Genomic DNA, 25,954 nt, shown 5'->3' with positions numbered 1-25,954 from the left:
ACTTCTGACCATTATAGAATTTACAGTGCAGAAGGAGGCCATTCGGCCCATCAAGTCTACACCAGCTCTCGGAAAGAGCACCCTACCCAAGCCCACACCCCCACCCTATCCCCATAACCCAGTAACCCCACCCAACACTAAGGGCAATTTTGGACACTAAGGGCAATTTAGCATGGCCAATCCACCTAACCTGCACATCTTTGGACTGTGGGAGGAAACCGGAGCACCCGGAGGAAACCCACGCAGACACGGGGAGAACGTGCAGACTCCGCACAGACAGTGACCCAAGCCGGGAATCGAACCTGGGACCCTGGAGCTGTGAAGCAATTGTGCTAACCACTATGCTTTGATGGATAAGGCGTCACATGATAGATTATTGCAGAAAATAAAAGCTCATGGTAGGGGTAATGCATTGGTAGCAGAATAGCTGGCTGGCAGCAAAAGGAGAGTATTAATGCTTCTTTTTCTTATTGGCAAGGTGTGGCGATTGGAGTCCCACAGTGGTCATTGCTGGAGCCTCAAACCTTTACAATTTACATCAATGACTTAGATGAGGGGAGTGAGTGCATGGTAGCCAAGTTTACAGATGACACAAAAATAAGTAGGAAAGTATGTTGTGAAGAGGACATAAGGGGATTGCAGACAGATGTTGATGGACTGAGTGAGTGGGCAAAACTCTGGCAGATGGAGTACTATGTGGGAAAGTGGAAAGTTGTTCACTTTAGCAAGAAGAATGAAAAAGCGGAGTGTTACTTTAACGGAGAATGACTGTAAGATTCTGAGGTGCCAAGGGAACTAATTGTCCTCATGCCTGAGTCACAAGAAGTTAGAATGTAGGTACAGAAGGTAATTCAGAAGGCTAATGGAATGCTATCCTTATTGCAAGAGGAATGAACATAGAAATAAGGATATTATGCTTACATTATGCTGGTTTAGCACACTGGGCTAAATCGCTGGCTTTGAAAGCAGACCAAGGCAGGCCAGCAGCACGGTTCACTTCCCGTACCAGCCTCCCCGAACAGGCGCCGGATGTGACAATAAGCCATTTTCATTTCATTTTTCACACTGGTGAGATCACATGTTGAATTCTGCCGCCTGCCAGACGCGTGTTTCTCAGCAGCGAGAGACGAGCGCCGTTTGCAGGTGGCGGGTTTCTCTGCTCCTGCCAATTTCCCATTGAAGCCACCTCACGCCACCGGGCAACCCACGGGCAGGGGGTGCACCGCCAATGGGACCAGAGAATCCAGCTGCCAGCGAAGGCTTCTTGAACACTATGCTGGTCTGCTTCTTTCAGGAAGGATGGAAATGGGTTGGAGGTGGGTCAGAGGAGGATTAAGGACTGATACCTGGAATGGACAGGTTGCCTTATAAGGAAAGGTTGGACAGGCTAGGTTTGTTTTCACTGGGGTTTAGAAGAGTGAGGGGTGACTTGATTGAAGTATACAAGATCCTGAACAGTACTGACAAGGTGGATGCGGAATTGATATGTTCTCTTGTGGGTAAGTCGAAAACTAGAGGGCATTGTTTTAAAAGTAGGAGACACATGTCAAGGACCAAAATCAGAGGTGAAAATTTCTTTCAGAGGGTTGTGTGATTTTGGATCTCTGTCTTCGAAAGTGACGGAGGTTGGGTGGGGCAGGGGGGGTGGGGCAGGGCGGGGGGGGGTCATTAAATAATTTTTTTAGGTGGAGTTAGATAGATTCTTGCTCGGCAAGGAATCAAAGATTATCAGGGGTAGATGGGAATGTGGAACTCGAAACTCAAATAGATCAACTATGAACCTACTGACTGGCGGAGCAATCTCGGGGGACAGAATGGGGGGGACCTGTTCCTATTTTGTGCTTTTGAATGTACTCTGAACTATTAACAAAGTGATGGAAGTTGGAATTGACAGTGCAGTCCCACAGCTCTTACTCAGCAAAAACCCGCTGATTCAGCCAGGGTCAGTCCGCTTCAGATCTCATTACAGTCAAGGGCCAAACAGAGGCAAAAGAGCTGAATCTTAAAGGTGAGGTGAGAGTCACTGTCCTGTCATCAAACATGCATTTGACTGAGTATAGCATTAACATTCCGCAGTCATACAGCAGAGGGCAGTAGAGCGGAGCTGCTGATTGGCTGTTGCAGGGAAAATTTGCATCAGTGCATTGCGGTCACCGTATCTGGAAGGTGGTTTGTGGAGGGGCTGTTGTCAAGTGACAGTTAAACCCCAAACACTTCTTCAGTGTTTCCCTCCCTACATCCTCCTCTGACCAAAAAAAAGACAATCACTGTAAGGATCCCAGCTGAATATAGATCAAGAGGGAAACTCGAGGACAGGTAGAAGTAGAAAGAAGTTGAACCGTGACGTCACAGCCTGCAGGTAAGTGATTGGCTGGTGACTGGTAAGTAGTTTTTCTTTTCCCTGAGGTGTTATATTGTGCGGGGCACAGTGGTTACTGAGTGAGTGCTTGCTGAGAAGGGGAGTAAATTCTTTTTTAAACTTACTGTTGGGAGTTTCCAGCTGAATCCGGTCAGAGTGAGGACAGAGTGACTGCTGGGTAAGTAGTAAAGATTTAAATTGTTTGCGCAGGCCCATAACAGCTGATTGCTGCTCTCGTGTGGGGCGCAGTGGTTGTGGTTAAATGTTTTATTTTACCTGTATTTAAGTTGGGCAGTTTCTAAACACTAGACACTACACCTGTAGTGTCCCCCACCTTTCTACCTCCTTTAACCTAAGGGGTAGAGTGAATAACAGGTAAGCTCTTTCTTTCTTTTTCTTTTTTATCTAGAGGGGATGGCAGGGAAGGCAGTGCAATATTCCTCCTGCAGAATGTTTGAGGTGAGGGACGCCGTCAGTGTCCCTGCTGATTTCCCCTGTGGGAAGTGCACCCATCTCCAGCTCCTCAGAAACCGCGTTAGGGAACTGGAGCTGGAGCTGGATGAACTTTGGATCATTCGGGAGGCACAGGTGGTCATAGATAGTAGCTTCAGGGATGTAGTTACTCCGAAGAATCAAGGTAGATGGGTGACGGTGAGAGGGGCTGGGAGGAAGCAGTCAGTGCAGGGATCCTCTTGTGGTCGTTCCCCTCAGTAACAAGTATACCGCTTTGGATACTATTGAGGGGGACGACCTACCAGGGGTAAGCCGCAGTGAACGGATCTCCAGCACTGAGTCCGTCCCTGTGGCTCAGAAGGGAAGGAGGGAGAACAGGAGAGCAATAGTTATTGGGGACTCGATAGTTAGAGGGACAGATAGACGGTTCTGTGGCAGCGAAAGAGACTCACGGATGGTATGTTGCCTCCCGGGTGCCAGGGTCCGTGACGTCTCGGACCATGTTTTCAGAATCCTTAAAGGAGAAGGGGAGCAGTCACAAGTCGTGGTGCACATCGGTACCAACGACATAGGTAGGAGAAGGGACGGTGATTTAAAACAGGAATTTAGGGAGCTCGGGTGGAAGCTGAGAGCCAGGACAAACCATGTTGTCATCTCTGGTTTGTTGCCAGTGCCACGTGCTAGTGAGGTGAGGAACAGGGAGAGAGTGCAGATAAATACATGGCTGCAGGGATGGTGTAGGAGGGAGGGTTTCAGGTACGTGGATGATTGGTGCACATTCTGGGGAAGGTGGGACCTGTACAGACAGGACGGTTTGCACCTGAACCAGAGGAGCACCAATATCCTGGGAGGAAAATATGCTACGGCTCTTCGGGGGGTTTAAACTAATTTGTCAGGGGGCTGGGAAAACGAGCTGTAGTCCAGAAGCCAGTGTCGAGAGTAGTGAGGTACTGAGGAGGGTATCAAGGTTGCAGGAGTAAACGGCAGACAGAAAGGTGGGTTGAAGTGTGTCTAGTTCAATGCAAGGAGCATCTCCGGAATAAGGTAGGTGAATTTGGAGCGTGGATTGGTACCTGGGACTACGATGTTGTGACCATTATGGAGACATGGTTAGAACAGGGACAGGAATGGTTGTTCGAAGTTCCGGGGTATAGATTTTCAGTAAGAGTAGGGAAGGTGGTAAAAGAGGTGGAGGAGTAGCATTGTTAATCAAGGATAGTTTAACGGCTGCAGAAAGGCAGTTTGAAGGGGATCTGCCTACTGAGGTAATATGGGCCGAAGTTAGAAATAGGAAAGGAGCGGTCAGATTGTTAGGAATTTTCTATAGGCCCCCAAATGTAATGGAGATGCAGAGGAAGAAATTGCAAAACAGATTATGGATAGGTGTGGAGGTCTCAGGGTAGTTGTCATGGGTGACTTTAACTTTCCAAATATTGATTGGAACCTCTACAGATTGGAACCTCGAACAGTTCGGATGGGGCAGTTTTTGTCCAGTGTGTGCAGGAGGGCTTCCTGACACAATATGTGGGTAGGCCGACAAGGGGGGGGGCCACATTGGGTTTGGTACTGGGTAATGAACCGGGCCAAGTGTTAGATTTGTTTGTGGGAGAGCACTTTGGAGATAATGACCACAATTCGGTGTCTTTCACTATTGCAATGGAGAGGGATAGGGCCATACGGCAGGGCATAATTGGGGGTGGGGTAATTATGATGTGATTAGGGAAGAATTAGGGAGCATAAGATGGGAACAGAAACTGTCATGGAAAGGCACAAATGAAAAGTGGAGCTTGTTCAAGGACCAAATACTGCGTGTCCTTGATAGGCATGTTCCTGTCAGGCAGGGAGGAAATGGCCGTGTGAAGGAACCATGGTTCACAAAAGAGGTTGAATGTCTTGTCAAGAGGAAAAAGGAAGAGTATGTAAGGATGAGAAAACAAGGTTCAGTAGGGTCGCTTGAGGGTTACAAGGTAGCAAGGAATGAGCTGAAAAAAGGGCTTAGGAGAGCTAGGAGGGGGCATGAGAAGTCCTTGGCGGGTCGGATCAAGGAAAACCCCAAGGCTTTTTACTCCTACGTGAGAAATAAAAGAATGACCAGGGTGAGGGTAGGGCTGGTCAAGGACAGTAGTGGGAACTTGTGCATGGAGTCAGAAGAAATAGGAGAGGCGTTGAATGAATACTTTTCTTCTGTGTTCACAAAGGAGAGGGGCCTTGTTTTTGAGGATGAGTGTGTGATTCAGGCAGGTAGACTGGAGGACGTAGATGTTCTGAGGAAGGATGTATTAGCAATTTTGAAAAACCTGAGGGTCGACAAGTCCCCTGGGCCAGATGGGATATACCCAAGGATTCTTTGGGAGACAAGGGATGAGATTGCAGAGCCTTTGGCTTTGATCTTTGGGTCCTCGCTGTCCACGGGGATAGTGCCAGAGGACTGGAGAGTGGCGAATGTTGTTCCTCTGTTCAAGAAAGGGAATAGGAATGACCCTGGTAATTATAGGCCATTTAGTCTTACTTAGGTGGTCGAGAAGATAATGGAAAAGGTCCTGAAGGATAGGATTTATGACCATTTGGAAAGATGCAGCTTAATCCGGGATAGTCAACACGGATTCGTGAAGGGTAGGTCTTGCCTCACAAATTTGATTGAATTCTTTGAGGAGGTAACTAAGTGTGTAGATGAAGGTAGAGCAGTTGTTGTCGTACATGTGGATTTTAGTAAGGCGTTTGATAAGGTTCCCCGTGATCGGCTCATGAAGAAAGTAAGGAAGTGTGGGATAGAGGAAAATTTGATAAGTAACTGGCTATCATATAGAAGACAGAGGGTGGTGGTGGATGGAAAATTTTCAGACATGAACCAGTTACCAGCGGTGTACACAGGGTCCTCTGCTATTTGTGATTTTTATCAATGACTTGGAGGAGGGGGATGAAGGGTGGGTCAGTAAATTTGCTGTGACACCAAGATTGGTGGAGTAGTGGATGAGGTGGAGGCTGTTGTAGGCTGCAAAGAGACATTGATAGGATGCAGAGCTGGGCCGGAAAATGGCAGATGGAGTTTAACCCTGATAAGTGCGAGGTGATTCATTTTGGTAGAAAAAATTTGAATGCGGATTACAGGGTCAATGGCAGGGTTCTGAGGAATGTGGAGGAACAGAGAGACCTTGGGGTTCATGTCCACAGATCTCTGAAGGTTGCCACTCAAGTGGATACAGCCGTGAAGGCGGCTTATATATTAGCGTTTATTAACAGGGGGCTTGAGTTTAAGAGCCGCGGGGTTATGCTGCAACTATACATGACCCTGGTGAGACCACATTTGGAGTATTGTGTGCAGTTCTGGTCACCTCATTATAGGAAGGATGTGGAAGCATTGGAAAGGGTGCAAAGGAGATTTACCAGGATGCTGCCTGGTTTGCAGGATAGGTCTTATGAGGAAAGGTTGAGGAAGCTAGGGCTTTTCTCTTTGGAGCGGAGGAGGATGAGAGGCTACTTAATAGAGGTTTATAAGATAATGAGGGGGATAGATAAAATGGACGTTCAGAGACTATTTCCTCGGGTGGATGTAGATGTTACAAGGGGGCATAACTATAAGATTCAGGGTGGGAGATATAGGAGGGGTGTCCGAGGTAGATTCTTTACTCAGAGAGTGGTTAGGGTGTGGAATGGACTGCCTGCTGTGATAGTGGAGTCGGACACTTTAGGAACTTTCAAGCGGTTATTGGATAGGCACATGGAGCACACCAGAATGACGGGGAGTGGGATAGCTTGATCTTGGTTTCGGACAATGCTCGGTATAACATCGAGGGCCGAAGGGCCTGTTCTGTGCTGTACTGTTCTATGTTCTATGTCATTGAAGTCAGTGGAAATCAGGGGGAAACCTCGCCAATGGTTGAAGTCATACCTCGCACAATGGAAGATGGCTGTGTTTGTTAGTAGTTGATCACCTCAGCCCCAGGACATTGCTGCATGAGTTCTTCAGGGTAGTATCCTAGACCCAACCATCTTCAGCTGCTTCCTCGACAATCTTGATTCCAACAGAAGATCAGAACTGGGGATGTTCACTCAGAAATGTACCAATACCATTCACATCTCCTCAGATACCAAAGCGGTTCAAGCCCACATTCAGTCAGATTAGACAATGTTCTTGTTTGGGTTGATAAGTGACAAGTAACATTTGTACCACTTAAGGGATCATGTCCAACAAGAGAGAATCGAACTGTTTGCCATGAAATTCAATCGCATTACTACCACAGAATGCCCCACCATCAACACCAGGTTTTAATACTGACCATAGATTACCTGGTCATCTGAATAGTATGATTGCTGGCAATTCTGTGTCAAGTAACCCACTCCCGACTCCCCAAAGCCTATCCACCGTCTACAAGGGACAAGTCAGGATTTCAATGGAATACTCTCTCCTCATGCCTGGATGAATGTAGTTCCAACAATGCTTGACACATCCAGGTCAAAGCAGCCCACTTGACTAACATGCCATCCACCGCCATGAACATTCAATCCCTCCACCACAGGCACACAGTGGCAGTGTGTGTACCATCTACAAGATGCACCGCAGTAACTCGCCAAGTCTTCTTCGAGAGGACTTTCCAATCCTCTGCCCTCTGCCATGAATAATGGCCGGGCGGCAGCTGCAAGTCCTCCTCAAAGTCACACATTGTCTTTACCTGCAGCAATATTGTTTTCCTTCATATTCATTGGGGCATAATCCTGTAGCACTCTTCCTGACAGCACCGTGAATAGCAGCATTCAAGAAGGTGGTTCATTTGGGACATTTAGGGATGTGCAAGAAATGCTGACATTGCAGCAATAATTCCATTTTGTGCCCCAATTAAAAGAAAAAAAAAGGACCGATTAAAATCTTTGTTTCTTTACCGCAGGGCCTGGCAAACAGTAATAAAAGCACATGTATGCTCCCAAATTACTAATGCATGATTACCCAATGAATCGCAGTTACAGCTACAAGGAAATCCGACAGTTTTACATTCTTGTATTCATCAGTCGTACGTACCAAAGCACCAGTCCACCAGGGTGTCCCAATTATTACCGAAAAGTTGTTGATGTGATATTGACCTTGCACCATCCTGATTTGTACAATTCCAATGATTATGGCGATCTGACCGGTCACAATCTGTGTTATCTGCAAGAATCAGAAAAATGTTAAATTGAGATAAAAAAAAACAACCTTTTGTCCGTAATTTTAACTTGTTCGTGGTGTGAAATTGACACTGCAGATCAGCAACCCTTCCCATACATTGATTTCTACTCTGTGCAGTTTCTCCAATTAACTCGCCACTTGGAATTCCGGAATTCGAAATGGTGATTTTTAGGATTTATTGCAGAACATGAAAAAGAAAAAAGAATAATTCACAGAATCCACTCTTCTTCCTAGTTAATTTAACGATTTAATGTCAATACTGTAGCACAATCACAAATAACTTTAGGATATGTGGGTGAGACTCATCTTTTGAAAGAAGGATGAATATTATTCCATGACACTGCAGCAGATCATTTTGTGTGTGGTGTGTGTGAAGTACATTCTGGTGGGGACGATAGTACGTCAGTAACAGAACCCGTCTGATTCTCCATCCAATCTAATGGAGACTGGAAGGAATGTGCAATTTCCTTCACCACATTTTCCTGATAATGTTCAATGCACCGGTAGGAATGAGGAAAAGTTTCCCCTCTCTGAATTTTGTTACAGAATCAGGAAACACACAGGAGACCATTCAGCCTCCATGGGCTGGATTCTCTGGTTGCCGGCGCCGAAATCGCTTTCGGCGGCCGGCTGGAGAATCCAAATTTCCGGCCAAATCGGGGGCGGTGGCGCTTTCGTGATGCTCCGCTCCTCCAAAGCAGCGTACTTTAGCAGTACGCTGTGCCATGCCTCAACGGTCTCTGGACATCGCCTGAGGCCCCCCCCCCCCCCCCCCACCGATGCTCCGCCCCCGACTGGCCGAGTTCCCGACGGCGTGGGTCTCTCATGGTCCCACCGGTCGGGACCTCGGTGTGGCAGCTGCAGACTGAGCCCAGCACCGCCACGGTCAGGGGAGGGCCGATCCGCAGGCAGAGGGGAACATTATTTGGGGCCGTGGGCACTGTGGAGGGGGTCGACTGGGGCGCGCGAGATAGCCGAAGGGGGAGACGAGATCGCGGGCCGGGTCTGCGGGCGGCCGCCGCCACGTTGCACGGCACGGCCACTGCAGGCTGCCGCCGTGCGCGGCCATGGACCCGGCAATTCTTTGGGGCGGATCAGCAGCTAGAGCTGCGTGCTCTACGCTGCCAACCTGCCCCCAGCAACACGGGGAATCGGTGGCTGTTTTGTGCCCGATTTCTGGCGGGAAACGTCACCGTTCCCACGCCGGTGTGGGGACATAGCCACAGAATCGGAGAACCCAGCCCCATATCTATGCCAGCTCTTTGAAAGAGCTATCCAATTAATTCTATTCGACCAACATTTTCCTGATAATCCTTGTGGTAATCCAGGAGACACAAAGATAAAGGTTCAACCAAATTTATTTTAACTCAAAAGTAAAGTTGCACCCACTGCAAATAACACGAGTGTCCCACCCCGGGACTAACGGGAACTCACCCCGGGACTAACGGGAACCCACCCCGGGACTAACGGGAACCCACCCCGGGACTAATGGGAACCCACCCCGGGACTAACGGGAACCCACCCCGGGACTAACGGGAACTCACCCTGGGACTAACGGGAACTCACCCGGGACTAACGGGAACTCGCCCCGGGACTAACGGGAACTCGCCCCGGGACTAACGGGAACTCACCCCGGGACTAATGGGAACTCACCCGGGACTAACGGGAACTCGCCCCGGGACTAACGGGAACTCGCCCCGGGACTAACGGGAACCCACCCCGGGACTAACGGGAACTCGCCCCGGGACTAACGGGAACTCGCCCCGGGACTAACGGGAACTCGCCCCGGGACTAACGGGAACTCACCCCGGGACTAAGGGGAACTCGCCCCGGGACTAACAGGAACTCACCCTGGGACTAACGGGAACTCACCCCGGGACTAACGGGAACTCACCCCGGGACTAACGGGAACCCACCCCGGGACTAACGGGAACCCACCCCGGGACTAACGGGAACTCACCCCGGGACTAACGGGAACTCACCCGGGACTAACGGGAACCCACCCCGGGACTAACGGGAACTCGCCCCGGGACTAACGGGAACTCACCCCGGGACTAACGGGAACTCACCCCGGGACTAAGGGGAACTCGCCCCGGGACTAACAGGAACTCACCCTGGGACTAACGGGAACCCACCCCGGGACTAACGGGAACTCGCCCCGGGACTAACGGGAACTCACCCCGGGACTAAGGGGAACTCGCCCCGGGACTAACAGGAACTCACCCTGGGACTAACGGGAACTCACCCCGGGACTAACAGGAACTCACCCCGGGACTAAGGGGAACTCGCCCCGGGACTAACAGGAACTCGCCCCGGGACTAACGGGAACTCACCCCGGGACTAATGGGAACCCACCCCGGGACTAACGGGAACTCACCCCGGGACTAACGGGAACTCACCCCGGGACTAACGGGAACTCACCCGGGACTAACGGGAACTCCCAGTCCTAGTCTGGGACGGGATTTAAAGAGCTCGATAAGGGGGGGGGCAGGTCTCCGGTCCGCAAACAAAGAAACCTGTAATCCACAAGCCCCAGAGGAGATCAATGAGTGATCCCTTGTGGTCCTCGGGAGGATTATCACATCTCTCCCCTACCCTCCAATCCAGGACCTCTCCCTCGCTCCCATGACCATGAGGCCTCCTTCGTTACTTCGCATCGAGCCTTGAGTCCATCGTCAATGGAGTCGGATCTGGGGTAATAAATGACAGGGAATCGTCACTTCCTCGCTGAGCACAAAGTGCCATTGATGGGGATTCTACCCCAACGTCGATTTCTGGCTGCGTGTCCATCACCTCAGTCTCCATATAGGAGCTGGAGTCTCCATCCTCCTGGGGGGCGACTCTTGGGTGTACCATGGGGTGAGTCCCCTGCCCAATGGTGGTTCTAAGAACGTTGGGCAAGTCACCCCACCCGGAGTAGTCTACTCAGTCGAAGTTTCCCTGCTCCGAAGATGATCCACATGCTTATTTTACAGTTCTCTCCATGGTCTTGGCCTTGTACGACACTGTCTCAGTCTCTTCACCCACCACTCCCGGGATCCAAGGGGAAACTGCGAACGTAGACGGCATCTCCCAGCCTGAAAGTCATGCAGCATCGTGGGGCATCATAATTGTTTTTCTGAGCCTCCGGTTTTGATTCCCATCTAGGTTGGGAGACAATAGACTGAGTCTGGTCTGGAAGCATTGACCCATCAACAGTTCCACTGGAGCAACCTCCATTGTCATATGTGGTGTGATCCTGCAGTTGAAGAGGAGTTTGGTGTCACAGACTATACAGTGCAGAAGAGGCCCTTCAGCCCTTCGAGCGAGCTGGTGGTCTGTTTCTTCATACCATTTTTAAACGTTTACATCGTCTGCTCGGCTAAGCCATTAGAAGACGGGTAGGAGGGCGCCGTCTAAATGTCCTTCATCCTATTGGACTTCGCAAATACCTGGAATTCTCCACTGATGAAAGGAGTTTGCGTTGTCGGACACGTGGACCTGGAGTGCAAAAACAATTGCCGGAGTTTTTCTATCGTGGCGCTGGAGGTCACGGAGGACGTTCAATGTATGTCCATCCATTTAGAATGCTCATCGACCAAAATCAAAATCACTGACCCTAAATGACCCGGTGAGTTCCGCGTGTACACATACCCAAGGCCCTCCTCGCCATTCCCATGGGCCTGTGAGAAGCTTCTGATTCTGCGGACATGACAGGTACTATTTCACCAAAGTTTCAATGTTGGAATCAAATCTGGGCCACTAAATATAGCTTCTTGTGAGCACCTTGGGGACTCCCGGGTGACTCCTGTGGAGGTCCTTCAAGATCAGGCGCTGGCCAGGGCAATGGACAAACACTTGGACTCCCCACAGGATGATGCCAACTTCCACGCTGAATTATTGGCGTTTAGATAGGAAGGACCAGCTCCGCTTTAAGCTGTCCTTGGATTCCGCCATTTAGGATCACGTGCCGTAATTGCGCCTGCATGGCGTGTTTTTGGGTCCATATCTGGATCTGCCTGGAGGACACAGGCAGAGTGCCCATCGCACGTTAGTACCAGCGGCCATGTGGGGTCAGAGTGCACCAAGATGTTGGACGACTGCTGCTGTTGTTTCACTTTTGTGACCGCTTCGTCCTGGGACGTCTGCCACGACCACTTCTGGTTTTTCTTTAGCAACGTGTGTAGGGGTGCCAGTAAGGTGGCCAGGTTGGGAATAAATTTACCATAACAATTACGGAGGCCAAGGAATGACTAAAATTCCGTCGTGTTCTGCGGGGTTGATGGTGACTAACCTCCTGGATGCCATATCAAGCTCCAGCTCGAGGTACACACAGCTTGTGCCCAGTTTGGAAAACGTATGGCCTCCAGCCAGCTTTGTGCAGAGATCTTCGATATGGGGGTACCGGTCAAGGCAGGAGGCTCTAGTGACAATCAATTGATAGTGACCGCAGAGGCGGTCTGACTCAAAGAAAGCACAAGAACAAAGAAAAATTACAGCACAGGAACAGGCCCTTCGGCCCTCCAAGCCTGCGCCGATCCAGATCCTCTATCTAACACTGTTGCCTATTTTCTAAGGATCTGTATCCCTCTGCTCCCTGCCCATTCATGTATCTGTCTAGATGCATCTTAAATGAGGCTATCGTGCCCGCCTCTACCACCTCCGCCAGCAATGCATTCCAGGCACCCACCACCCTCTGCGTAAAGAACTTTCCACGCATATCTCCCTTAAACTTTTCCCCTCGCACCTTGACCTCGTGACCCCTAGTAATTGAGTCCCCAACTCTGGGAAAAAGCTTCTTGCTATCCACCTGTCTATACCTCTCATCATTTTGTAGACCTCAATGAGGTCCCCCCTCAACCTCCGTCTTTCTAAATGAAAATAATCCTAATTTACTCAACCTCTCTTCATAGCTAGCTCCCTCCATGCCAGGCAACATCCTGGTGAACCTCCTCTGCACCTTCTCCCAAGCATCCACATCCTTTTGGTAATGTGGCTACCAGAACTGTACGCAGTATTCCAAATGTGGCCGAACCAGTCTTATTCAACTGTAACATGACTGCCAACTCTTGTGCTCAATACCCCTTCCGATGAAGGAAAGCATGCCGTATGCCTTCTTGACCACTCTATCGACATGCACAGCCACCTTCAGGGTACAAGGACCTGAGCACCCAGATCTCTCTGTACCGTATAGTTCGCACTTGAATTAGATCTTCCAAAATGCATCACCTCGCATTTGCCCGGATTGAACGCCATCTGCCATTTCCCCGCCCAACTCTCCAATCTATCTATATTCTGCTGTATTCTCTGACAGTCCCCTTCACTATCTGCTACTCCACCAATCTTAGTTATCATCTGCAAACTTGCTAATCAGGCCACCTATACCTTCCTCCAGATCATTTATGTATATCACAAACAACAGTGGTCCCAGCATGGATCCCTGTGGAACACCACTGGTCACAGTTCTCCATTTTGAGAAACTCCCTTCCACTACTACTACTCTGTTTCCTGTTGCCCAGCCAGTTCTGTATCCATCTAGCTAGTACACCCTGGACCCATGAGACTTCACTTTCTCCACAGCCTACCATGGGGAACCTTATCAAATGCCTTACTGAAATCCATGTATATGACATCTATAGTCCTTCCCTCATCAATCAACTTTGTCACTTCCTCAAAAAATTCTATTAAGTTGGTAAGACATGACCTTCCCTGCACAAAACCATGTTGCCTATCACTGATAAGCCCATTTTCTTCCAAATGGGAATAGATCTTATCCCTCAGTATCTTCTCCAGCAGCTTCCCTTCCACTGATATCAGGCTCACCGGTCCATCATTATCTGAATTATCCCTACTACCCTTCTTAAACAAGGGGACAACATTAGCAATTCTCCAGTCCTCCGGTACCTCACCTGTGTTCAAGGATGCTGCAAAGTTATCTGTTAAGGCCCCAGCTATTTCCTCTCTCACTTCCCTCAGTAACCTGGGATAGATCCCATCCAGACCTGGGGACTTGTCCACCTTAATGCCTTTTAGAATACCCAACACATCCACCCTCCTTATGCCGACTTGACCTAGAGTAATCAAACATCTATCCCTAACCTCAACGTCCGTCATGTCCCTCTCCTCGGTGAATACCAATGCAAAGTTCTCATTAAGAATCTCACTCATTTTCTCTGACTCCACGCATAACTTTCCTCCTTTGTCCTTGAGTGAGCCAACCCTTTCTCTAGTTACCCTCTTGCTCCTTATATATGAATGAAAGGCTTTGGGATTTTCCTTAACCCTGTTTGCTAAAGATATTTCATGACCCCTTTTAGCTCTCTTGATTCCTCGTTTCAGTTTGGTCCTACATTCCCGATATTCTTCCAAAGCTTCGTCTGTCTTCAGTCGCCTGGACTTTATGTATGCTTCCATTTCCTCTTTGCTAGTCTCACAATTTCACCTGTCATCCATGGTTCCCTAATCTTGCCATTTCTATCCCTCATTTTCACAGGGACATGCCTGTCCTGCACTCTAATCAACCTCTCTTAAAAGCCTCCCACATATCAAATGTGGATTTACCTTCAAACAGCTGCTCCCAATCCACATTCCCCAGCTCCTGCCGAATTTTGGTAAGTTGGCCTTCCCCCAATTTAGCACTCTTTCTTTCGGACCACTCTCATCTTTGTCCATGAGTATTCTAAATCTTAAGGAATTGTGATTGCTATTCCCAAAGTAATCCCCGACTGAAACTTCAACCACCTGGCCGGGCTCACTCCCCAACACCAGGTCCAGTATGGCCCCTTCCCGAGTTGGACAATTTACATACTGCTCTAAAAAAACTCTCCTGGATGCTCCTTACAAATTCTGCTCCATCTAGACCTCTGACGCTAAGTGTATCCCAGTCAATGTTGGGAAAATTAAAATCTCCTATCACCACCACCCTGTTGCTCCTACATCTTTCCATAATCTGTTTACATATTCATACCTCTATCTCACGCTCGCTGTCGGGAGGTCTGCAGTACAGCCCCAACATTGTTACCGCACCCTTCCTATTTCTGAGCTCTGCCCATATCGCCTCACTGCCCGAGTCCTCCACAGTGCCTTCCTTCGGCGCAGCTGTAATATCCTCTCAGACCAATAATGCAACTCCTCCACCCCTCTTACCTCCCTCGCTATTCCGCCTGAAGCATCGATATCCTGGGATATTTAGTTGCCAATCATGCCCTTCCCTTTACCAAGTCTCAGTAATAGCAATAACATCATACTCCGAAGTACTAATCCAACTCCTAAGTTCATCTGCCTTACCTACTACACGTCTTGCATTAAAACAAATGCACCTCAGACCACCAGTTCCATTGCGTCATCATCTGCTCCCTGCCTACTCGTCTCCTTAGTCACGCTGACATCATGATCTAGTTCCTTACAGGCTTTAGTTACTACCTCCTTACTGTCCACTAACCTCCTCATTTGGTTCCCATCCCCCTGCCACATTAGTTTAAACCCTCCCCAACAGCATTAGCAAAAGCACCCCCAAGGACATTGGTTCCAGTCCAGCCCAGGTGTAGACCGTCCAATTTGTAGTAGTCCCACCTCCCCCAGAACCAGTTCCAATGTCCCAAAAATCTGAACCCCTCCCTCCTGCACCATATCTCAAACCACGCATTCATCATGCCTATTCTTTCATTTCTACTCTGACAACCACGTGGCACTGGTAGCAATCCTGAGATTACTACCTCTGAGGTCCGACTTTTTAAACTTGGCTCCTAACTCCCTAAATTCTGCTTGTAGGACCTCATCCCGGTTTTTACCTATATCATTGGTGCCTATATGCACCATGACAACTGGCTGTTCACCCTCCGCCTTCAGAATGTTTTGCATCCCATCTGAGACATCCCTGACCCATGCACCTGGGAGGCAACATACCATTCGGGAGTCTCGTTTTCGACCACAGAACCGCCTATCTACTCCCCTTACAATTGAATCCCCTATGACTATAGCCTTCCACTCTTTTTCCTGCCCTTCTGTACAGCAGAGCCAGCCACGTTGCCATGAACCTGGCTACTGCTGCCTTACCCTGGTGAGCCATCTCCCCCAACAGTATCCAAAACGGCATACCTGTTTTGGAGGGAGATGACTGCAGGGGACACTTGCACTGCCTTCCTGCTCTTTCTCTGCCTTTTGGTCACCCATTCCCTTTCCCCCTCAGCAATCCTAATCTGTGGATTGACCAATTCGCTAAACGTGCTATCCACGATCTCCTCAGCATCACGGATGCTCCAAAGTGAGCCCATCCACAGCTCCAGAGCTGTCATGCGGTCTAACAAGAGTTGCCACTGGACACACTTCCCGCACGTGAAGGAGCCAGGGACATCAGCCACGTTCCTGAGCTCCCACATTGAGCAAGAGGAGCATAACACGGGTCTGAGATCTCCTGCCATTTTTAATCTTAAGCTTAACTCAGTCCAACTATAACATCAAATAATAGATAAATGAAAAAGGAAAAAAAAAAGAAAAATTGTTACCAATCACACGATTAAAAAAAAAATAGAAATAGAAAAACCTTACCTTATCAACACACCTCAGGGAAAAGAAAAACTACTTACCAGTCACCAGCCAAACACTTACCTGCTGGCTGTGACATCACGGTTCAACTTCTTTCTACTTCTACCTGTCCTCGAGTCTCCCTCTTGATCTTTACTCAGCTGCGATCCTTACAGTGATTGTTTTTTTTTGGTTAGAGGAGGAGGTAGGGAGGGAAACACTGAAGAAGTGTTTGGGGTTTAACTGTCACTTGACAACAACTCCTCCACAACCCACCTTCTGGATACAGTGCCGCTATGCACTGATGCAAATATTCCCCGCAACAGCCAATCAGCGGCTCCGCTCTGCTGTCCTCTGCTGGATGCTTGCCTTCACTTGAACACAGGCGAAGGGGGTCAAAGAATATGAGGGGAAAAGCAGGAGGAGGCTATTGAGTTGGATGATCAGCCACGATCATAATGAATGGTGGAGCAGGCTCGAAGGGGCCGAATGGCCACATGCTCCTATTTTCTATGTTTCTGTTTCAGGTAAGGATTTCCTTCCCTAAAGGACATTGGTGAACCAACTGTTTATTTATGACAAACCAATATTTTGATGGTTATTGTCATTGATTCCAGGTATATCTTTTGGATTTTCTTTCCCCATTGACCACAACGGGATTTAACTCCTGATTCCAGGTCTTCAGTCTTTCCACATCATCATTCTGTGAGCCTCCCCCATTGGGTAATCTCCTGCAGTTCGGTCAAAAGCAAAGCAATGTATTCCGCAACAATGCCATTTTGTGTCGCACATGGCACCTTCGATTTTCTAATCGGGGCTGGGATAAAATATAACCAATATTTCCCACATTTGAGAAGTGCACTTACACCCAGGGCTTTGAGTTTTCCTTTCAGCATCTCCTGGACACCAGCATTATTCTGATTGAACATTGCAGCTATGGATTGGTGCAGAGGAGCATTGTCCAAGCGTTGCACCATCTGTGGGCCGCTGGGCTGTGGTTGTGCCGGTGGGAGTTGGTTTGGTGCAAAGACATTTCCATCATTCTTCACTATGTCAGCCATTTCCACCACAACCGTCTGAAAGATATAATAGAGTAAATTAGTCTTTCCCGATTTGTAAACCAATCTTCATTTCCATAGCTCAACTTGTGAACTACTACACAATCCTGAATGAAATACAGGGCGGGATTCTCCGACCACCAGCCGGGTCGGAGAATCGCCGGGGGTCGGCGTGAATCCTGCCCCCGCCGGCCGCCTAATTCTCCGGCCCCCCAAAAAATCCCCTCGACGTGAATTGTGCCGCCCGCCTCGGATAATGGTGAAGGCCGGCAGCAATGGGCCCCGGGGCCGGCCGAATTCTCCGGCCCGCGATGGGCCGAGCGGCCGCCCATTTTAGGCCCGTGCCGCCGGCGTACATTAAGGTAGGTACTTACCGGCGGGACCCGGCTCCTCGGGCGGCCTCCGAGGTCCTCCGGGGGTGGGGGGGGGGGTGCGGGGAGATCTGGCCCCGGGGGGGTGCTCGCATGGTGGCCTGGCCCGCGATCAGAGCCCACCAATCCGCGGACGGGCCTGTGCTGTGGGGGCACTCTATTCCTCCGCGTCTGCCACTGTAACAGTCCGCGATGGCCGGGGCGGAGATGTACCGCCCTGCGCACGAGCTGGGATGACACCAGCACACGCTGGCGCTCCCACGCATGCGCCAAGCCTCTTCCCCACCGGCCGGTGCAGCGCCAACCACTCCGGCGCCGGCCTAGCCCCTGAAGGTGCAGAGGATTCCGTACCTTCGGGGCGGCCCGGCACCGGAGTGGTTCCCGCCACTCCTTCCCGCCAAAGTTGCCCGCCCCGCCGGTTCGCGGAGTATCCTGCCCACAGTTTCCTAGAAACACGAATATTTCTATTTGTTTTGGAGTAATGAGGTCCAGGAAAATTGTTCTATTAATCTCAGGATGTCAGGAGTGACGGACACAGTTACGAGGCGAGTGTCCACAGAAAATAAATGTAAGCATTTTCTTTCCCGGTATGAGCATCAAAGAACATGGACGAGGTAACCAGTGGGGTGGTGGGTGGAACAGTGAATATTCAGAGATATTGCTGATGAGGGCGACCTATCAAAACATTTCGCCTTGCACTCATGTCGACAGCTATGTAATTTAAACCAATATTAAAGACAACGATATTTATACTGCATGAGAAGCGAGGATTGATGGTTTGCCGGGTGAAATCTGATTGGTGAAAGCATTGGCATGGAGAATGTCGAGAGAACTCCACTCTTAACTGCCAGGAATTGGTTTAAAATCAAACCCGCTTTTAAATAGTAAAACATTACTGCACCAAATGTTTTTTTATGACAATCAACAATGGTTTTATCATAGAATTTACAGAGCAGAAGGAGCCCATTCGGCCCATCGAGTCTGCACCGGCTCTTGGAAAGAGCACCCTACCCAAGGTCAACACCGCCACCCTATCCCCATAACCCAGTAACCCCACCCAACACTAAGGGCAATTTTGGACACTAAGGGCAATTTATCATGGCCAATCCACCTAACCCGCACATCTTTGGACTGTGGGGGGAAACCGGAGCACCCGGAGGAAACCCACGCACACACGGGGAGGATGTGCAGACTCCGCACAGACAGTGACCCAAGCCGGAATCGAACCTGGGACCCTGGAGCTGTGAAGCAATTGTGCTAACCACCATGCTACCATGCTGCCCCCACATTTATGATCATCATTAGACATATAATTCCATATTTTTATTGATTTCATGGTGGATTTGAACCCAGTTCCCAGAGGATCGCTCTGGGTCCCTGGATAGCTTATCCTGTGACAATACCACACCATCGCCTCCACACTACCTGGATAGAGTTGTGCCGCTGGATGATGGGCAGCTGCCATCCATGATGCAGTATAAACTGTTGTTGTCTTTAGTGGCCGGGGGGAGTAGTGGGGTTGGGAGGGGCGCCTGGGCCAGGGTATCCAGGTATGGATCACCACAGTCAAACCTGCCATTAGGCTGTGCACTCCACTGACTGCCCATCGTGACCCGGAAATGTGCAGAACGCCACCGGGCATATGGGTGCAAGGTCCGGCCAGGCACTGATGGGGCCAATGGGGTGGTGCAGAGGGCAGGGTTTCGGGGAAGGAGCGGGTGGGTGTGGAAGTGGGAGGGGGACATGCGGGTGGGCAGGGCCACCATGTAACCCATTGACCCTGGATGAGTATGGTGGGAACCACCCCCCCCACACCCACCCGCCCGCGGACAATGAATTTCGGAGTCTAGCCAGGAATGTTTGGCATCTGCCTGGCCGTCGCAGCCCTTGCCGACACAATGAAGCTGCACGAGCGGGAGCTGCTTGAGAAGACGCTGCAGAACAGGAGCCTGCCCCGGAGGATTGGGAGACAGCCGGTGACGATGGAGAGCCGGCCATCCAACAGGCCGAGGGGGAGGTGGGAAGGAGGCGACACATCAGGCTTCATGTGTACCGGCAGCGCCTGCCCTTCGAGAACCCACCGACGACTGCGGCTGAGCAGGGAGACTGTGCAACATCTGTGCCAGATGATAGCGCAGCTGGAACCAGGGGGGTGTGGGGGAGGACACCCATTCCCGGTGTCTGTTCAGGTGACAGTCGCCCCGAAAACTTTTGCTACGGGTTCCTTCCTGGCCCAAAGTGGCGAGCTGTTTCAATCTCACAGACATCTGTTCACAGGATGCCCTATATACCCGGGCGGAACAATACATCAACCTCAGTCCGGACCGAGCCCACACTCACCACCATCACAGGCAAGCCTCAGTTCCAGGGGGTGATAGATGGGGCACATATCCTTGTCAGAGCACTGACGCATGAGGGGGTGCCCTTCATCAATAACAAGAGCTCCCACTCCCTCAATGTGCAGTTGGTGTGTGCATGTCTGCGCCCGATCCCCAGGCAGCGTGCATGGCGCTTTTGTCCTGCCGCACTCAATGGTGTCCGATACCTTCGAGGCAGCCTCGCGGACGAGGGATCAGTTCTTGGTCGACAGGGGTTACCCATTGCAGTTGTGGCTGATGACCTATCTGGAGGCCCCAGACCGATGTGGAGAACGGCTACAATGATGGCCACGCAGTAACCACGGCATCAGCGTCCTCAAGATATGGTTCAGGTGCCTGGGCCGCTCTGGTATAGCCCCAGGAGGGTCTCCCATATCGTGGTGGCCTGCTGCATCCTCCACAACATTGCCAGCAGAGTGGCCAGATGCTGGGGGAGGAAGGGGAATGCTAGGCATCCTCCGGCGAGGAGGATGCGGAGGATAGTCAGGATGGTCAGGACGTGTGGCGCGGGCAGGCACAGGAGGCCGCATGATTTTTGCACCAGGGCTGTCGAGCATGGGGCCACCTGATCGCCTCCAGTTTCGCCAACTAGGGCTTGGCCACCAGGAAGGAGTTCAACCACCCCGTCCAGCGCCCTCATACCCATCCCCGCACCCCCACTTCTTGCACTTCATCCCCCCCCACCAAGCACCTCCACCCAACTCCGAGCTTCCCACCAGCTGCACCATCGGGTGTTGGCCCTGGGTTGGCAGTATTAAGGGGCGCAAAGAATTTTTTTTTTTTTTAAAGTGGTAAAGGAGAGAAGGGAGGGGAAAGACAAAGGAGGAAAAAAGGGAGAAAGGGGGAAAAGAAAGGAAAAAAAGGGGGGGGGAAATGCCAGAAGGGAGCCAAAGCAGAGGGAGAAGGGGCACCAAAAGCAGACGGGGCAATGTGCGAGCCCGTTCAGACAAGCCAATCAGCGCACGAAGCGGCGGAACGGAAGTATCGCCGCATCAAAAAGAATTGACCAGACAGGGGCATTTTCCCCCTGGGCTAGGGGGGGAACTGGAACTGGAAGGCAGCCTTTGCCGAGATGCTGAGGGAGCATCAGCAGGAAAACCAGGCGGAGGCTAGGGCAGACATCGAGGCCGCAGTGCAGGCAGCAATGGCCAAGGCCCTGGCGGAGTGGCAGCACGCCCTGGGCAGAGCAGAGGAGAAACTGGAAGCCCAAGAGGCGACCATTAAGGAGCTGGAGAAAGCCGGGACGGACATGAGCGACTGGATCACGACCCTGGAGAAGGAGTTGGCGAGACTGGGCACAACACAGGGGAGCCTGAAGGGCAGAGTGGATGATCAGGAAAACCGCTCGAGAAGGCAAAATGTCAGGATAGTGGGCCAGAGGGGATCGAGGATAGAAACCCCACGGTATACGAGATGCTGGGAAACTTAGTGGGGAGGAAAACTTTCCCCAAACCCACCAGAAATGGACAGAGCACGCCGGTCGCTGCGCCCGAAGACCAAGGCAGCGGACCACCCGAGAGCAGTTATAGCTAAACTGCACCGGTACCAAGACAGGGAAACAATCCTGCGCTGGGCCAGGAAAAACAGAACCTGCAAATGGGAAGGACACTTCATTAGAATTTACGAGGACATTGGGGCAGACCTATCCAGGAGACGGGCAAATTCAATCGAGCGATAGCAGCTCTTCACAAGAACGAAGTGAGTTTTGGTATGCTGTACCCAGCAAAACTCTGGGTCACATACCAAGAAAGAGAGTATTTCTTCGCAGCCCCCGCCAAAGCAAACAAGTTTGTCGAGGATCACGGGCTGGAAAACCAGCAGCTAGGGTAGAAATAAGGAGCCCCTGGCAAGGGGCAACAAGACGCCGACCGGGGAGGGGTGAGGCAATGCCAGGCCCCCCCGCCCCCAACCCCGCCACGGCGAGCGCACCCTGAACAAAAAGCAAACCACTGACCAAGGGACCGCTTCAGGTGGGAGACCAGGAGCCCCAGCACGAGGGAACGAGAGTAGTAGAGGAGGGAGAGCAAGCGAGGGGAGCGCAGGGTAGGATGGGGGAAAGAGCGGGCAGAAAACCACAGAGGCCGGGCAGGGGAGAAGCGAGACAGTAACTCCCGAGAGGGGGGCCACTGCACTAGTAGGAAAGCTAGCGCCGGGGGCATGCAACAAAGCAGGGCCGCAGCGCGCCCCCAACAGGGGGGAATGAGCCAGGCAGGGGGTGGGGGGAACCACTCAACAGAGGCGGGAGAGCAAATGGGGATAGGAACAGGGGAAAGAGGGACAAAGGAGGGGTTTACAGGGGAGGGGGGTAAAAGGGGGGGGGGAAAGGGAGAGACCGGGGGGGCGGGGGGAGAGTGACAAATAAGGCTAGAAAAGGAATAGCAATAGGGCTACAAAGTGCCACAACCAAGGGCTCGAAACAAGGAATCGCTGCAAGCATCCACCCAGTACGGTCTCTGGGTGAAGGGAGACCCCCTAGAGTGCAGGGGACTACCCGCGTGGCGGACGCACAGTAGGCGGCCATGTCGGGTGCCCCCAGGACAAAGGGAAACCCTGGAGTGCAGGGGCCCGACCGCATGGAGAGAGCAGTGACAGCGGCCATTCTGGACGGTCCCCAAACAAATGGAAACCCCGGAGGGCAGGGGCATGTCCACCAGGTAAGTCTGGTTAATCAATCCCACAGGAGCGAGGGGGCAGAAGCCCCCCACCAGGATAGTCACCCAGAACGTAAGGGGACTCAACGGCCCAGTGAAAAGTCCTCACCCACTTAAGAAATTTGAAGGCCGACATAGTTTTCCTCCAAGAGACACACCTGAGAGAGCAGGACCGACTGCGGGTAAGAAAGAGCCGGGTGGGACAAACCTACCATTCCTGCTATGGGACAAGGGCCAGGGGGGTGGCGATACTGATCAACAAGAGGACGATTTTTCGGGTGACAAAAACTGTGACGGACCCAGGGGGACGGTACGTCATGGTCAGTGGGGCCCTGGATAGGGCACCGGTAGTATTAGTTAACCTGTACGCACCCAACTGGGAGGACACGGACTTCATCAAGAAGACCACGGCAGAAATCCCTGACATAGCGACGCACCGACTAATCATGGGGGGGACTTCAACTGTGTACAGGATCCAACGACAGGGAGTTCAAACCCCAAAACGGGGAAAACCTCAAGCATGGCAAGGGAACTCAGTCACTTTATGGAACAGATGCGTGCGGTGGGCCCCTGGAGGTGGGATCTAGCCCACCCGGGGGAGAAGGAATTCTCCTTCTTCTCCCCAGTGCATAACGTATACACCAGAATTGACTTCTTTGTGGTGGGGAAAACGGTGCTTCCGGGGATAGACAAAGTGGAATACTCCGCAATTGTGATATCAGACCACGCTCCACACTACATAGTCGTGAGGCTGGAGACGGGCAGGGACCAACGCCCCACATGGAGGTTGGACATTGCCCTACTAGCTTACAAGGCCTTCAACGAAAAGATATCGCGGGCCATAGCAGAGTACACGGAGAACAACCAGAACGGGGAGGTCTCACCCTCCATGTTCTGGGAAGTGCTAAAGGCCATACTAAGAAGGGAAATCATCGCTTTCAAAGCGCGAAGAGATAGGGAGGAAAGGGCGGCTAGGCAGCAGCTGGTCGACTCCATACTGGAGGTAGACCGTAAATACTCCGAGGCCCCGACCGTAGAGCTCCTGGCGGAGAGGAAAGAGCTACAAAGGAACTTAGATCTGCTCTCCACCAGGAAAGCAGTGCACCAACTCCGCCAGGCACGTGGGACCCTATACGGACACGGAGACAAAGCCAGCCGCCTGCTGGCACACCAGCTGAGAAAGCAGGCAGCCACCAGAGAAATTGCACAGGTCGGGGATACCAGAGGCACATTAGAAACAGAAACAGAAAAGATCAACAGAACCTTCAAGGCCTTCTACAGAGAGCTGTACACCTCAGAGCCCCCAATGGGGGAGTCCGGGATGAAACGATTCCTTGATGGACTGGACATTCCAGTCGTGGGGGAGGGCAGAAAGCGGGGCCTGGAAGCACCACTAGCACTGGGAGAGATCATGGACAGCATTAGCTCCATGCAGGCGGGGAAGGCGCCGGGACCGGATGGGTATCCGACAGACTTCTACAAAACGTTTGCGACAGCACTCGCCCCGCACCTGCGGGAGATGTTCACAGACTCTCTGGCTAAGGGCACACTGCCACCCACGCTAGCACAGGCCTCAATCTCGCTGATACCTAAGAAAGACAAAGACCCAATGGAATGTGGGTCATACAGACCCATTTCACTGCTGAACGCAGATGCCAAAATATTGGCCAAAATCCTAGCCAAAAGGCTGGAGGACTGCGTGCCAGAGGTGGTCGCAGAGGACCAGACGGGCTTTGTCAAAGGTAGACAGCTTACCTCGAACATCAGGTGCCTGCTGAACGTGATAATGACCCCCTCTGGGGAGAGAACACCAGAGGTGATCGTCTCCCTAGATGCAGAAAAGGCCTTCGACAGAGTCGAATGGAAATACTTCATAGAGGTACTGGAGCGGTTCGAGCTTGGAACAGGGTTCACCTCCTGGGTAAAGCTCCTATACAACGCTCCCATGGTGAGCGTATGGACCAACAACACCAACTCCCGATACTTCCAGCTGCACAGGGGCACCAGACAAGGATGCCCACTGTCCCGCTGCTGTTCGCTCTAGCGATTGAACAATTAGCAATCGCGCTCAGAGCAGCAAAAAGCTGGAGGAGGATCCGAAGGGATGGCAGAGAGCACAGAGTCTCACTCTATGCTGATGACCTGCTCCTCTACATTTCGGATCCACAGAGCAGCATGGACGGAATCATCGCGCTCCTGAAAGAGTTTAGCGCCTTCTCGGGCTACAAACTCAACATGAGCAAAAGCGAGATCTTCCCGGTACATCCACAAGTAGGGGGGAGGCGGGGGGGGGGGCAGCACTGACGGGACTGCCGCTTAAACAAGCCCGACACAAATTCCGCTACCTCGGGATCCAAATAGCCCATGACTGGAAAGGGATCCACAAATGGGACCTGACCAGTCTGACAGAGGAAGTAAAAAAGAACCTGCAAAGATGGAACACACTCCCACTCTCCCTCACGGGGAGAGTCCAGACGATCAAAATGAACATACTGCCCAGGTACCTCTTCCTACTTAGATCCATCCCGATCGACATCCCCAAGGCCTTTTCAAAGCACTGGACAAACTAATCATGGCATTCGTATGGGGGGGGGGGGGGGGGGGGGGGGGGGGCCACAACCGCCACGACAGACATTACTGGAAGAGTTACTGGACGCAAGCATACTAGATAAAGAAAACTGTAACGACATGTATGACCGAAAGGTAGAAAGGGCCGACACCATACTGGACGCAACAAGAAAGAAATGGGAGGAGGACCCTGGGGATTGAAATAGGGTGGGGACTCTGGAGCGAAGCATTGCATAGGGTCAACTCCACCTCCACGCAAGGCTCAAGGCTCAGCCTGACGCAGCTAAAAGTGGTACAGAGAGCCCACGTAACAAGAACCCGTATGAGTGGGTTCTTCCCGGAGGTGGAGGATAGATGCGAACGTTGCCAAGGAGGCCCGGCCATCCACGCCCACGTGTTCTGGTCTTGCCCCAGACTTGCGGGGTACTGGACAGCCTTCTACGAGGCAATGTC

At 51.4% G+C, this 25,954-nt stretch overlaps 1 protein-coding gene across 2 annotated transcripts in view; it reads right to left on the bottom strand.

The window, feature by feature from the left end:
• LOC140389543 (membrane-spanning 4-domains subfamily A member 4A-like) overlaps positions 1-25,954 on the bottom strand; it is a 51,260-nt gene that overhangs the window by 20,979 nt on the left and 4,327 nt on the right. For both annotated transcript variants that reach the window (XM_072473744.1, XM_072473745.1), the window contains exons 2-3: positions 17,342-17,551; positions 7,827-7,955 (exon numbers count right to left, since the gene is read on the bottom strand). In XM_072473744.1, the coding sequence (XP_072329845.1) occupies positions 7,827-7,955; positions 17,342-17,536 (324 nt within the window). In that variant the 5' untranslated portion in view covers positions 17,537-17,551. The remainder of the gene's footprint in view (positions 1-7,826; positions 7,956-17,341; positions 17,552-25,954) is intronic.

This window comes from Scyliorhinus torazame, chromosome 14 (assembly GCF_047496885.1).
Source record: "Scyliorhinus torazame isolate Kashiwa2021f chromosome 14, sScyTor2.1, whole genome shotgun sequence".
Lineage (NCBI taxonomy): Eukaryota > Metazoa > Chordata > Chondrichthyes > Carcharhiniformes > Scyliorhinidae > Scyliorhinus > Scyliorhinus torazame.
This window is presented reverse-complemented; position numbering and strand designations above follow the sequence as displayed.